At 47.9% G+C, this 15196-nt stretch overlaps 1 protein-coding gene across 3 annotated transcripts in view; it reads right to left on the bottom strand.

Annotated features, from left to right (window-relative positions):
* LRRK2 (leucine rich repeat kinase 2) overlaps positions 1–15196 on the bottom strand; it is a 325079-nt gene that overhangs the window by 81247 nt on the left and 228636 nt on the right. For all 3 annotated transcript variants that reach the window (XM_073573544.1, XM_073573542.1, XM_073573543.1), the window contains exons 43-44: positions 8692–8862; positions 6670–6770 (exon numbers count right to left, since the gene is read on the bottom strand). In XM_073573544.1, coding sequence (XP_073429645.1) covers positions 6670–6770; positions 8692–8862 — 272 coding nt within the window. The remainder of the gene's footprint in view (positions 1–6669; positions 6771–8691; positions 8863–15196) is intronic.

Below are 15196 nucleotides of genomic sequence, written 5' to 3'. Positions count from 1 at the left end.
AGGAGCTCTTCTGCCCGGGCACCGATGTGTCTCCTGGGCTGCATGGCCACTGTATGTCGACAGGGAGGGAACACTACAAGTGGCCTCCCTGGACCTGTCTTGTGTGCCGTCATCTTGGAGGGGTCCACCGCCAAGGTACCCCGCTTCGCCTGGGCATCTGCCCTACCGGCTGTGGCCATGCTTTCGCTCAGGGGGGACATAGACATATATGGCCCCCGAGGCGACTACCGGTACCCGGCGTCGGGTGTAGCAAACCCATGCCTGCCATTAATCACCCGACCCAGGTCCAGGCATCCTCTTCGGAATCTTCAAAGAGGCTTTCATCTTGAGGGTTCCCCGTCGAGGACAGGAAACCAACTGATGCGGAGAGAGGAGCCGCCCCCTTTTATCTTGAAGGTTTCCTGTCCTCGTGGGGCGGATCCCCTCTCTCGTGGTGCCGTCATGTACCATGGAAAAATAATTATTTTTTTATATAAAATTGTTTTCATTGCATAAAAGCGCCAAAACATAAAAAACGACCTAAATGAGGTATCGCTGTAACCGTACTGACCCAAAGAATAAAACCGCTTTATCAATTTTACCGCAAGCAGAACGGTGTAAACGCACCCCCCAAAAGAAATTCATGAAACGCTGGTTTTTGTTCACTCTGTGTCCCAAAAATTGGAATAAAAACGATAAAAAAATTTCACGTGCCCGAAAATTGTACCAATAAAAACGTCAACTCGTCCCGCAAAAAATAAGACCTCACATGACTCGGTGGGTCAAAATATGGAAAAATTATAGCTCTCAAAATGTGGATATGCATAAACTATTTTTACAATAAAAAGCGTCTTTAAGCGTGCGACAGCTGCCAAAAATAAAAACCCGCAATAAATAGTAACTCAAACCCCCCGTTATCACCCCCTTAGTTAGGGAAAAATAATAAAATAAAAAAAATTTTACTTATTTACATTTTCCCATTAGGGCTAGGGTTAGGGTTGGAGTTAGAATTGGGGGGTTTTCACTGTTTTGGCACATCATGGGCTCTCCAAATGCGACATGGCGTCCGATCTCAATTCCAGCCAAAAAAGTCAAATGGCGCTGCTTCCCTTCCGAGCTCTGCCATGCGCCCAAATAGTGGTTTACCCCCACATATGGGATATCAGCGTACTCAGGACAAATTGCACAATAACTTTTGGGGTCCTGTTACTCTTGGGAAAATAAAAATTGGGGGTGAAAAGGTCATTTTTGTGGAAAAAATATTTTTTAATTGTACGGCTGTACGTTATAAACTTCTGTGAAGCCCTTGGGGGTTCAAAGTGCTCATCACCTATCTAGATAAGTTCCTTGGGGGGTCTAGTTTCCAAAATGGGGTCACTTGTGGGGGGGGGGGGTTCCACTGTTTAGGCACATCACGAGCTCTCCAAACTTGACATGGCATCCAATCTGAATTCCAGCCAATTTTGCAGTGAAAAAGTCAAACGGTGCTCCTTCCCTTCCAAGCTCTGCCATGCGCCCAAACAGTGGTTCCCCCCCACATATAAGATATCGGCGTACTCAGGACAAATTGCACAATAACTTTTCCAGTCCAATTTCTCCTGTTACCCTTGGTAAAATAAAAAAATTGAACCTGAAGTAATTTTTTTTGTGAAAAAAAGTTAAATGTTCATTTTTTTTTTTAAAACATTCAAAAAATTCCTGTGAAGCACCTGAAGGGTTAATAAACTTCTTGAATATGGTGTTGAGCACCTTGAGGGGTGCAGTTTTTAGAATGGTGTCATTTTGGGTATTTTCTATCATATAGACCCCTCAAAGTGACTTCAAATGTGATGTGGTCCCTAAAAATAACATGGTGTTGTAAAAATGAGAAATCGATGTTCAACTTTTAACCCTTATAACTTCCTAACAAAAAAAAATTTTGGTTCCCAAATTGTGCTGATGTAAAGTAAACATGTGGAAAATGTTACTTATTAAGTTTTTTGAGTGCAATCTCTCTGTGATTTAAGAGCATATAAATTCAAAGTTGGAAAATTGCGAAATTTTCAAAATTTTCGCCAAATTTGCGTTTTTTTCACAAATAAACGCAAGTTATATGAATGAAATTTTACCACTAACATGAAGTACAATATGTCACGAGAAAACAATGTCAGAATCACCGGGATCCATGGAAGCGTTCCAGAGTTATTACCTCATAAAGGGACAGTGGTCAGAATTGTAAAAATTGGCCCGGGCTTTAACATGGAAACTACCCTTGGGAGTAAAGGGGTTAAAGAACCTATTTACAGAAATACACAGCATTGTATTTTCAAAAACGTGTGGGGTGTACTCACTTGTACACCCCACATGTTTTTCAAAATATTTTATTCTAGCTTTTCATGGGACAACACTGAAGATATGACACTTTGATATAATGTAAAGTTGTAAAGTAGTCAGTGTACAGCTTGTATAACAGTGTCAATTTGGTGTTCCCTCTAAATACCGTATTTTTCCGACCATAAGATGCACTTTTTTCCCCGAAAATTTTGGGGGAAAGTGGGGGGTGCGTCTTATGGTCGCAATACACGGTACTAACCTGGTGGCAGCGCGCGGGGCTCTGTGGTGCGGTGGTGGCAGCGGGCGGCGCTCTGCGGTGCGGTGGTGGCAGCGGGCTGTGATCCGGTGCAGGGGCGGCGGCTCCGCCGGCATTTCTTCGCAGCCCGAAGGCCCCCGCACTTCCCTTGCTGGCCGCCGCCATGTTGCGGTGGCCTCCGGGAGCATGGACGCCGGGAAGATGGCCGCCGGTCCGGGGACGGCGCATGCGCAGCTTCAGATCTCGTCCCGAGATCGCGGGGGACGAGAGCTCGTTGCCGAGATTTGAATCTCGTCCCCCGAGATCTCGGGACGAGATCTGATCCCGCGCATGGGCCGTCCCCGGACCGGCGGCCATCTTTCCGGCGTCCATGCTCCCGGAGGCCACCGCAACATGGCGGCGGCCAGCAAGGGAAGTGTGGGGGCCTCTGGGCTGCAAAGAAATGCCGGCGGAGCCGCCGCCCCTGCACCGGAGCACAGCCCGCTGCCACCACCGCACCGCAGAGCGCCACCCGCTGCCACCACCGCAGAGCCCACCTGCCCCAGCACAGCTGCCCCTGCCCCAGCACAGCTGCCCCAGCACAGCTGCCCCAACCCCAGCACTGCTGCCCCTGCACCAGCGCAGCTGCCCCTGCCCCAGCACAGCTGCCCCTGCCTCAGCACAGCTGCCCCAGCGCAGCTGCCCCTGCCTCAGCACAGCTGCCCCAGCCCCAGCACTTCTGCCCCTGCCCCAGCACAGCTGCCCCTACCCCAGCACAGCTGCCCCAGCACCACCAACCTGCCCCAGCACAGAGCCACCACCGCACAAGCCTGGACCACTGAATGACCCCTGTGACTACTTCTCAACCTGTGCCGGATCCCTTCCCAGGTAAGCTGAATTCGGACTGTAAGATGGACCCCCATTTGACACATTATTTTTTTTCCCCTATTTTCCTACTGAAAATTGGGCGCGTCTTATGGTCCGGTGCGTCTTATAGTCCGAAAAATACGGTAACTCAACACACAGCCATTAATGTCTAAACATCTGGCAATAAAAGTGAATACACCCCTAATTGTGTCTAATTAGCCATTTTCTCTTCCCGGTGTCATGTGAGTCATTAGTGTTACAAGGTCTCAGGTGTGAATGGGGAGCAGGTTTGTAAAATTTGGTTTTAATCACTCTCATATTCTCATATACTGGTCACTGTAAGTACAACTTGGCACCTTACAGTAAAGAACTCATCAAGGACCTGAAGAAAAGAATTGTTGCTCTACAGAAAGATGGCCTAGGCTATAAGAAGATTGCCACCACCCTGAAATTGAGCTGCAGCACGGTGGCAACGACATTACAGCGGTTTAACAAGGCAGGTTCCGCTCCAAACTGGCATTGCCATGGTTGCCCAAAGAAGTTGAGTGCACGCACTGTGAGGCAGTGACCCCTGTTACAGCTAGGGGGCACTGTATGTTCTCCCCAGGATGCGCACGGAGACATATTGAGGCTATGGGAATGCATTGTGGTCACAAGCGTAGCTGGGATTGCAATGGGGAAGCAGTGACCGATGTCACAGGTAGGGGGTCGCTGTGTAGTCTCCCTAGGATATGCATGGAGGTGCATGAAGGCAATAGGTGTGCATGGCAGTCAAGGGCGTAGCTGTGACTGCAATGCAGACTGATAATAAAAGTGTTAGTCTTGGACATGTTAGTGTCCAAGGCAGAGGTACAGCAAAACCTGCTCTGGATGTTGTGTTTGAAACAGATTGCAGTATGATAGTGTTGCAGTCTGTTTCATTCCGGACCCAGGTCTTCCATGTGGCTGAAAGCCACATGTTTCTGTGATAAAAGCCCTGCAGGAAAAGGTTAGTTAGTGAATGTGAGTCTCAGGTGTGTCAGGGTTCTCAGGTGTGTCAGGGCCAGAGAGAGGCCTGGCAACTCACAGCATACACAGTGGTGCTGCTGTCCATGATGACTGGTCACAGATCTGGACAGGTCTTATGCTCGGAGGTGAACCGGAGGTAAACTGTCCTGTGCCCGAAGGAAGGACTGGCGTGTGTCACAGCTGCAGACAGGAGGATGTCAAGATCTGTGTACGGCTGTGAGTAGAGACTGTGATACAGCGGTGCAGGACACCCACGGGAACTAGTCAGAGGAGGACTAGCGCGTGTAGTGACTGCAATCTAAAGGATGCTCTGTACTATGAAGTGCTATGAAATGGTGTGAACTGAACACTAATATTAGTTACACTTGTGTGAGTTTGGACTTTTATGTGTGAAGATAACACATTAAAAAGACCTTTGTGTTTGAATTTTGTGGGTCACTGCCTCTTCACTGTGTACGTGGTACTACCGCTGCCTTACAGTACTCAGCGTCATATCCAGAGACTGTCTTTTCATAATAGACGTATGAGTGCTGCCAGCATTGCTGCAGAGGTTAAAGGGGTAGAGTGTCAGCACTCAGACGATACAATCAAATTAGTCTGCATGGCTGTTGTCCCAGAAGGAAGCCTCTTCTAAAGATGATGCACAACAAAGCCCACAAACTGTTTGCTGAAGGCAAGCAGGCTAAGGACATGGTTTACTGGAAACAAAGTGGTCTGATGAGACCAATATAAACTTATTTGGTTTCAATGGTGTCAAGTTTGTGTGGCGGCAACTAGGTGAGGTGTACAAAAACAAGTGTGTCTTGACTACAGTTAAGCATGGTGGTGGGAGTGTCATGGTTTGGGGCTGCATGAGTGCTACCTGCTGTGGGGAGCTACAGTTCATTGAGAGATCCATGAATGCCAACATGTACTGTGACCTACTGAAGCAGAGCATGATCCTCTCCATTATGAAACTGGGTCACAGGGCAGTATTCAAACATGTTAATAACCACAAACACACCTCCAGGATGAACACTGACTTGATAAAGAAATTGAGGGTAAAGGTGCTTGACTGGCCAAGCATGTCTCCAGACTTAAACCCTGTTCAGCATCTGTGGGACATTCTCAAAAATAAGGTGAAGGAGCAGTCTCTAACATCCACCAGTTCCGTGATGTCATTGTGGAGGATTGGAAGAGGATTCCAGTGGCGACCTGTGAAGCTGTAGTGAACTCCTTGCCCAAGAAAGTTATGGGAAAACATTGACACTTTGGGCACAATTTGTCCATTTTCACTTAGAGGTGTACTTACTTTTGTTGCCAGAGGTTTAAACATTAATGGCTGTGTGTTGAATTATGTAGTGGGCATACCAAATTTACGCTGTTATACAAGTTGAACACAGACTACTTTACATTGTATCAAAGTTTCATATCTTCAGTGTAGTTCCATGAAAAGATATACCGTATTTTTCAGACTATAAGACACACTTTTTCCCCAAAAATTTGGAAGGAAAATCGGGGAGGCTTCTTATAGTCTGAATGCAGGCTTACCGGGGGGGTTGCGGTAGTGGTGAGGCAGCGTCCATTCTTCAAGAAACCGGCGATGGCAGAGGTGTGGCGATACTGAGGTTCGGTGTCGGCGGTTTGGAGTGCATCGTTGTGGTTTCCCTGCGGCCAGCTTCCTGAAGCCGTGGGCCGCCAGAGGCGACGCGTACGCGGATTGAGATCTCAGCTGACCTCTCGCACTCCATTTTCTTGAGGCTGTGGGCTTGAGATCCCGGCTGCCCTCGACTTCAGGAAAATGGCTGCCGAAGGCCGCATGTGCGCAGACTGAGATTTCTGTGGCCATTTTCCTGAAGCCGAGGGCCGCCGAGATCTCAATCAGCGCACGCGCAGACTCAGGAAGATGGCCACCTAGAAAACGGTGATGCACTCTGTTCTGCTCGCTGTGGACACCGGGCCGCGGCATTGCCACAATTCTGCTGCCGGCATCCTGAGTCAGTAATAACGTGAAGATGCTGCGGTGTCTGGTAAATGACTCCAGGGTCTGCTCATTGCTATCTGCTCTGCCTCACCGCTGACCCACAGTATCGCACCGCTGGGATACCCTGGGACTGCAGCATTGCCCCACTTCTGCCGCTGCCGGCTTCCTGAGGAAGGGACCATTCCTCCTGTGATCCTGGTCTACCACCGCCGGTCCTCAGGTAAGATATAAATTCAGACAATAAGACGGACCCCCATCTTATAAAAATCTTTTTTCTGTTACTGTCCTTCCCAGAATTGTGTACCTTGGCAGATGTAGGACGTTCTTGAGGATTTTCTTTTAAGCATTTTTTAATCAAAACTTCAACTTCTGGCCATGCAGCACAATTATATTCTTTCACTGGATCTAAAACATTAAGACACGCAACAAGTGAACATTAATAGATTATAATTCTCAGTGTGATTACAGGGGTTGTCCGCGCTTTTCACGTAATCTCAGTACATATCTGGGCTGCAGAATTATGACAATAAGTAATTTACTTTCTGTCACTAGTTTGCACGGTTTTCTAGATATTCTGAACAGAACGTCCAAGGGGGGGGGTGTTATGGCATTTAAATGAGAACTGGCCATAACCTCCTACTCTACTCCAAACATGCCCTCTTATATCAACAACCCCACCCTCCGTAGCTACAGGCCCTCCCCGTCCACATGATGAAGCCCTCATCACACAGTAACAAATCCTCCCCCTCTAGCAGCCTCACTGCAGAGAGCAGCTGCTCCTCCCCCAGACACATGCTGAACAGTTATCTATGGAAAGTGAAACTAGTGAGGAGTGAAAATCGTCCAGTATTCTGGGCCACTCCATGATTACAATACATAACTCATTATGAGTAATTCCTTCCCTCACTGTCCCAGGCTGCTGGCAGCAGTGAGAACAGACTGTGTAATGGCCAGTGATGGGGGTCTGCAGCTTCTAATCTGCACAGGGGATGGCAGTCACTGATGTAATCTGTTGTGTGACAAAGCCTCTGCTGTGTGAATGAGACAGCTCTGTGTCACTGATGTCTTCACACAGCAGCAGATTTGGTGCAGTGTATGTGTGAACACTGGGTCTCTAATGACACATATACTGATGAGAGCAGCCTGTCCAATCAGCAGCTGTAACAGTGTGGAGTGTTGGGGGGTGTATGTATGTATGTATTGTGCTGCTTTCACAAATACAGGATCACTGCTATGTTCTTTCCAATGCTGGAATGATGAGAAAGATGAGTGCTGGTGCAGTTTACTGCCAGCCAATGAGTGGGCAGTGGGTGGTGCTGGTTACTGGAGCTTGCTGGGAGTTTGGTGGAGCTTCACACATACACTGCACCAAATCTGCTGCTGTGTGAAGACATCAGTGACACAGAGCTGTCTCATTCACACAGCAGAGGCTTTGTCACACAACAGATTACATCAGTGACTGCCATCCCCTGTGCAGATTAGAAGCTGCAGACCCCCATCACTGGCCATCACACAGTCTGTTCTCACTGCTGCCAGCAGCCTGGGACAGTGAGGGAAGGAATTACTCATAATGAGTTATGTATTGTAATCATGGAGTGGCCCAGAATACAGGACGATTTTCACTCCTCACTAGTTTCACTTTCCATAGATCACTGTTCAGTGTGTGTCTGGGGGAGGAGCAGCTCTCTGCTCTGCGGCTGCTGGAGGGGAAGAATTTGTTACTGTGTGATGAGGGCTGCTTCATGTGGACGGGGAGGGCCTGTTGCTATGGAGGGTGGGGTTGTTGCTATAGAGGGCATGTTTGGAGTAGAGTAGGAGGTTACGACTAGTTCTCATTTCAATGCCATAACACCTCCCCCCCCTTGGACGTTCTGTTCAGAATATCTAGAAAACCGTGCAAACTATTGACAGAAAGTAAATTACTTATTGTCATAATTCTGCAGCCCAGATATGTACTGAGATTATGTGAAAAGCCCGGACAACCCCTTTAAAGTTGATCTGGGATATAAATATCTTAAATATGTTGCAGTGTACTATAAAGTCAAGTCTGCTAGGCTGTTCTACAAAGGGCAGTTACCTCCTCACACATGTTTTGTGCAAATGGAAAATTCAGGCACACTAGCCTAATTTAACAGAAACACTGACCTTACTGCCCATAGCAACCAGACAAACAAATGTATTTTTCCGAGCAGATAAATAATATCTTACTGGCCAGAGACAGCTTTTCTGACATAGTTTTAGCACATTAGTCCCGATGCGAGGGTGGAGAGGGAATCTGGCATAATAGCTCTGTAGATTTGGCATTATTGACAGACAGAAAACTTACCAGGCAATTTTCCATTGACAGCCAATTCATCAAATTCATTTGGAAACTTCAACCCTTCAACCATCCTAGCTCCAGCTGTCAGAATATCATAGAGCAACAATCCAAATGAATAGACATCAGCCTGTTGGTTGTAAATTACATTTCCTCTTGCAACTTCAGGTGCTCTAAATCCTAAGACAATAAATACAATAAATGTTATAAAACAAACCTTTAAACAGCAATCTAAAGCTCCATTAGACTAATGTCGGCTGCACCCGCTCATATGGATAGGTTTGGCCAACAGGAGCATTGGCGGACACAGATGGAAGAGGGCTCCGTGTGCAAGGACAGTATAGGAATCCCTCTTTGTGTCACTTGAAGGTGAAAGTGCCTCCCCTTACCTTTTGGGCACCTGTGTGGCTGCACACGTTGCACCAATGATATGTCGGACCCTACATGAGTGTGTGTGTGTAGTGGCGTCAGTGAACTGACTGTCAAAGGTGATGCTGATTAGACATGTCTGATTTGGGATAGCTGATCGCTGTATTCTCCTGGAGCTAGATAAACCGCTGGCAGACATATCTTTTGGCATTTTCATAAAGAACAGAGGAGTGCTCAGCCGAAAGAGCGCTTCTGTGTACTGGAATAGACAACCGAGACGGCTGTTGGCCAAATGATTGGCCGAAGCACTGTTCAGCTGACAACAACCTAATGTTTACGATGCCTTAACAAGGATTGTTCTATTGATCTTTATCCTGAAACCGAACGAAAAAAGGTGCCATGGGATGACTTTAATGGGTTAAGTAACATGTAACAAAGCCAATAGGGTACCTATCACAGAGCCAGAACTCATAACAGCGATGAAGGTTATGTTAAGAATGGTGTCGTGTTTAACTCCTTAGTGACCGAGCCAAATTTTTTAAATCTGACCAGTGTCATTTATGTGGTAATAACTCTGGAACGCTTCAACCTATCCCACTAATGCTGAGACTGTTTTCTCGTAGTAAAATTTGTTTGACATGACTTGCGTTTATTTGTGAAAATATTGGAAATGTCAAACAAATTTTGAAAATTTTGCAATTTGAAAGATTAATGCCCTTAAACCAGACAGTTATATCACACAAAATAGCTAATAAATAACATTTTTCCACATGTCTACTTTATATCTGCATCATTTTTGAAACATAATTATTTTTGTTAGGACGTTAGAAGTGTTAAAAGTTGACCAGCAATTTCAAATTTTTCCAACAAAATTAACAAAACCATTTTTTTAGGGACATCACATTTGAAGTGACTTTAAGGGACCTAAAATGACAGAAAATACCCAAAAGTGAAATCATTCTAAAAACTGCACCCCCAAGGTATTCAAAATCACATTCAAGAAGTTCATTAACCCTTCAGGTGCTTCACAGGAACTAATGTAATGTGGAAAGAAAACCACCATGGTTTCTTACCAGTAGCCGGTTTTTCCGGAACCCATGACAGCACACCTGAGAGAGGGATCCACCCCGCCAGGACAGGAACCTACTGAGATATAAGGGGCGGCACCTCTCCCCTACTTCAGTTGGTTACAGAGCATTGAGAGGACTTCCCGGTTAGATACGTTAATCCAACACCACATCACACAAATGCACCCTACTAAACGTGCACACCCATACGGTGAAAAGGGGGGGAATATACGGGTGCTGTCATGAGTTCCGGAAAAAACGGCTACCAGTAAGTAACCACGGTGGTTTTCCCTTCACCCATGACAGCACACCTGAGACATTTTTGGAGGCTTCGAAACACCTTAGGGAGGGACCACCGCTTGCAGCACCCTTCTACCAAAGGTTAAGTCAGCCGAGGAGGATAGATTTAATCTATAGTGCTTAAAGAAGGTTGAAGGTGAGGCCCAGGTAGCGGCCTTACAAATTTGTTCAATTGATACCTCTGCCTTTTCAGCCCAGGAGGTCGCCACGGCTTTGGTGGAATGAGCCTTGATGCCGTCAGGAAACGGGACACCACTAGCTGAGTAGGCTACACTAAAGGCCTCCCTAATCCATCTGGCAATAGTCCCTTTTGAGACCCCATAGCCTTTCCTGGCACCCTGAAAGGCCACGAACAGGGACTGGGACCTCCTCCACTGGCTAGTGACAGATATGTATTCTAGCAGGGCTCTCTTAACGTCCAATCTATGGAATTTTTCCTCCCCTGAATTCTTTGGATTATCGCATAAGGATGGGAGGATAATCTCCTGACCTCGATGGAAATCTGATGCTACCTTAGGCAGATAAGCGGGGTCTGTTCTTAATATCATCCTGTCCTGAAAAACTTGTGTATAGGGTGGATTTACCGAAAGAGCCTGCAAGTCGCTTACTCTACGGGCCGATGTAAGGGCTACTAAAATGATCGTTTTTAGGGTCAGATATTTTATGGGTAGCTGATGTAAAGGCTCGTATGGTTCTTTTGTAAGGGCCTCTAGTACCAGGTTTAAATCCCACGGGGCTATTCTAGGTATTGGAATAGGCTTAGACCTATGGCAGGATTTGATAAATCGGGATACCCATCTATTTTCTGCCAAGTAGCAGTTATAGTGCGCTCCTAGTGCAGACACCTGAACTTTAAGAGTGTTTACCGCTAACCCCAGCTGCAACCCTGATTGTAAAAACTCCAAGATGGCACTAATCGGGGGTTCTTGTTCTAACGGCTTACCTAGGAACTGCAGGAAATTATTCCATGTTCTGCCGTAGATATTGGTTGTCACCGGTTTCCTACTCTTTAGCAGGGTGGCCACCAACCCGGGAGAGAACCCTCTATCCATTAAAAGCGGCCTTTCAAATTCCATGCCGTCAGATGGAATCCTTTGACCTGAGCGTGGAATATTGGACCCTGAGCTAGTAGGTCCGGGATTTCTGGCAGAACCCATGGATCGGAGAGGGACATCTTCGTAGCAGAGCGAACCAGGGCCTTTTTGGCCAAAATGGAGCCATTAGAATCACCCTGGCTTGATCGTTCCTGATCTTCTTGACAACTATTGGGATCGGGGCCACTGGGGGGAACGCATAGGCTAGCCTGAAGTCCCACGGAATCTATAATGAGTCCACTGCCCATGGTTTTTCCCTCGGGTTTAGTGAGCAAAACCTCTCTGTTTGCCTGTTGTACTTGTTGGCAAATATGTCTATCACCGGTTTCCCTCAAAGTTGTGTTATTTTTTGAAAAACGGACCGATTTAGTGCCCATTCTCCTTGCCTCAGAGTATTGCGGCTCAGGAAATCGGCCTCTATGTTTTCTGCCCCTTTTATGTGCAAGGCTGTTAAGGAGTGTAGGTGTTGCTCCGCTCTGCCAAGAATGTCGCCCGCTGCCTTCATTAGGGGAGTGTGATCTTGTCCCCCCTTGGTGGTTGATGTACGCCACCGTTACTTTGTTATCCGACATGATGCGGGCATTGCGACCCCTGCCTGAGTAGGGGAATGAAGTGGCTCAGGGCTTTGTTCACTGCCCACAGTTCTCTCAGGTTGGAAGATGCCCCCATTTCTTGAGGCCTCCAGGAACCCTGGGCTACATGACCCCTTAGGTGTGCCCCCCACACCAAGGAGCTTGCGTCTGTCAGTATTACGTCGGACGTCTGTCCCAAGGCATTCCCGAAGCCAGGTTTGTACTGTCCAGCCACCAGTTGAGATAGTCTCTGGTCTCTAAGGAAAGCTCCAGTCTTCCTTCTAAACGACCTTTCAGTGATCTTTGTGCTGATAGTATCTCTCCCTGGAGCTGTCGGGTGTGAAATTGAGCCCACCTGACCGCCGGAATACAGGCCGTCAGGGTACCTAGTAGAGACATCGCGTTTCTCAAAGTCATATAAGGTTGGTCTCGGGCAGCCAAAGTCATGTTCTGTACCTTCTCTATTTTGGTATCCGGAAGCAAACACGCTTGCTGTTCTGAATCCAGGATAAACCCCAGGAAGGTCTGTTTTCTTAGGGGCTGTAGTTTTGATTTTTTGAAATTTATTATCCACCCTAATTCCTGTAAGGTGTCAGTCACCCGGCTCAACTGTGCCGTACAGTGGTCCTCTGAGCTGCCCACTATAAGGAAATCATCCAAGTAGGGTATTATGACCGTATCGTGAATTTGGAGGAAGGCTGTTACCTCCGCTATGACCTTGGTAAAAACCCTCGGGGCTATGGATATGCCAAATGGAAGAGCTCTGAATTGGAAATGCCTGAGTATGCCCTGGATATAGAGAGCCACTCTAAAGTATTCTTGGTAACCTGGATGGATAGGGAGGTGATAATATGCATCCTTTAGATCGACTACGGCCATAAAACAATCTTGATGTAGCAGCTTTATGGCCGTAGCCACCGATTCCATCTTGAAGGTCTGATTCTTTATCCACCGATTGAGACCTCTGAGGTTTATGATTGTCCTGAATGATTGATCTGTTTTTTTTTTTTTATCAGAAAAAGGGGGGAATAGAACCCCCTTCCTTCCTGTGTGTTTGGGACTTCGGAAAGGACCTGCTTGTCTATCAGGCTCAGGATCTCTGATTCCAAGGCCAACTGTTCATCGATCGCCTTCCTGATAGGGGTAATGACAAACATGGCTTTTGGCTGGCAAACAAAGGGGATTCTCAGGCCTTCTCTTAAGATGCCTAGGATCCAGGTATTGGAAGAGATCTTCCCCAGGCCTGGGAAAAGAGTGCCAATCTCCCCCCTACCAGAATGTTGGCGTCATTGTGGAGATTTCTTTGAAGTGGAGGTGCCTCCACCAAACATAATTCTTCCCGAATAAAAACCGACCATCACAGGGGAGAGAGCACAGTTTAGCTTTAGACTGCAGGTCACCTGGACAGCCTTTAAGCCACAACGCGCGTCTGGCGGCATTTGATAATTCTGCCACCCTAGCTGTCAACCTCAGAGTCCGCCGAGGTGTCTGCCAAAAAAGCTGCTGCCCCATGCAGGAGGTACATATCTGCCAATATCTTTTCTCTTGGGACTTTTGACGCTAGCCTCTCTTCTAACTGCTGCAGCCAAATCATCAGGGAACGCGCCGTGCAGGTGCCTGCTATTGCCGGCTTTAATCCTGCCGCTGTTGCTTCCCATGCATGCCTTAAATAGGAATCAACTTTTTTGGCTAGCGGGTCCCTAAGAACCCCTGAGTCTTCCAAAGGCAGGACCGATTTTTGGGAAGACCTGGACACCGCTGAGTCAATCTTTGGGACTTTGTCCCATATTTCCACATCTTTGTGCTCAAAGGGGTATCGTCTCTTAGAGGCGGAGGGAAGGGCCCCTGATCTCTCGGGTTTCCTCCATTCTCTCTTAATAAGCGCTTGGATCTTTTCATTCACTGGAAAGGTCCGTTTTTTCCTCTCTTGAAGTCCCCCAAACATGACATCCTCTAGGGATTTAGCCGCTTTCTCTTCCTGAAGGCCCATTGTTGTTCTAATGACCTTTAGGAGAGCATCCGTGTCTTCTACAGGAAAACATGGCTTACTCCCCGTATCACTGTCTGAGGACTCTGAGGAGGATGGCTGTTCGGTCTGAGATGAGGCCGAAGAGGAGTTTGAAGGAGAACTAGGTGGATTCTTCCTACCTTTCCTCCCTTTCTTCAACAAGGTCTTAATTGAACCCTCCATTTCTGACCTAAGGGCCGATATAAGGTTAGCTGCGAAACTAGGCGCTTCTTCTGCCATGGTTCGCTGAATGCAACTGGCGCAGAGGTCTTTCAGCCAGTCTCTTGCTAGGAGAGTTTTACACATGGCACAGTCCCTATTATTCTTCTTACTTCCCACTTTTTTAGGTTTTTCCTACGGGGTGAAACATACAACAGGGAACCCCTATTAACATAATACTAGCATTCACAAAGATCACTCACCACCCGTAACCAAGGGTACCGGACTTGGAGGCTGCGTCGGAGCACGTGACCTGTGCTCTTTGGACCTTGAGGAGTCCCCCGACCTGCGGCTGGGGCAACTGCTGCTTGAATGGCTTCCATGTTTGCGACCGGAGGGTTGTGAGGGAGGCAGAGACAATGATCGCTCCAGTTCTGATTCCATCTTGCACCGCCTGCCATGCCGCTGTTCCTCGTTTAAATGCTACGCCACCATCCTGGTGGGTGTCTCCTCCCCTCCCCCCTGCGATCGCCAGCCGGCGTTGCACCCGGCACCATGACACCGTCGCCTTTTGCTGACGCCAGCCGGCGCACCCATGATCCTCTGCGCCGCTGACGTCAACGGACGGAAGACACCCGCGGCTCTCCCCTGCTAGTTGCCTCTGGGATAGAGATCGCGGGCGCGCGCGAGGGGAGGGCGGCACGGTGGAGCCTCCCGGTGCCACCAGGATCCCACCTGCGCCCACATGAACCCGGAGCCCAAGGGGTCACTGGGGACTTTGCCTCCAGCACCCGACAGCCGGCGCTACAGGTGAGACCCCTGGTCTTCCCGTGCCGGGACAGGCCTGGGCTTTTTTTTTTTTTCCTTTCTTCTTTTTTCCTTTTTCGCCATGATAGGCACCGCCGACAGTGGGATTCCCTACAGGACAGGAACCCAACTGAAGCA

This window comes from Dendrobates tinctorius, unplaced genomic scaffold (genome assembly GCF_039654945.1).
Source record: "Dendrobates tinctorius isolate UK_male_01 unplaced genomic scaffold, ASM3965494v1 ptg000035l, whole genome shotgun sequence".
Classification (NCBI taxonomy): Eukaryota; Metazoa; Chordata; class Amphibia; order Anura; family Dendrobatidae; genus Dendrobates; species Dendrobates tinctorius.
Note: the sequence above shows the minus strand (reverse complement) of the source record. Positions and strands in the feature narration are given on the sequence as shown.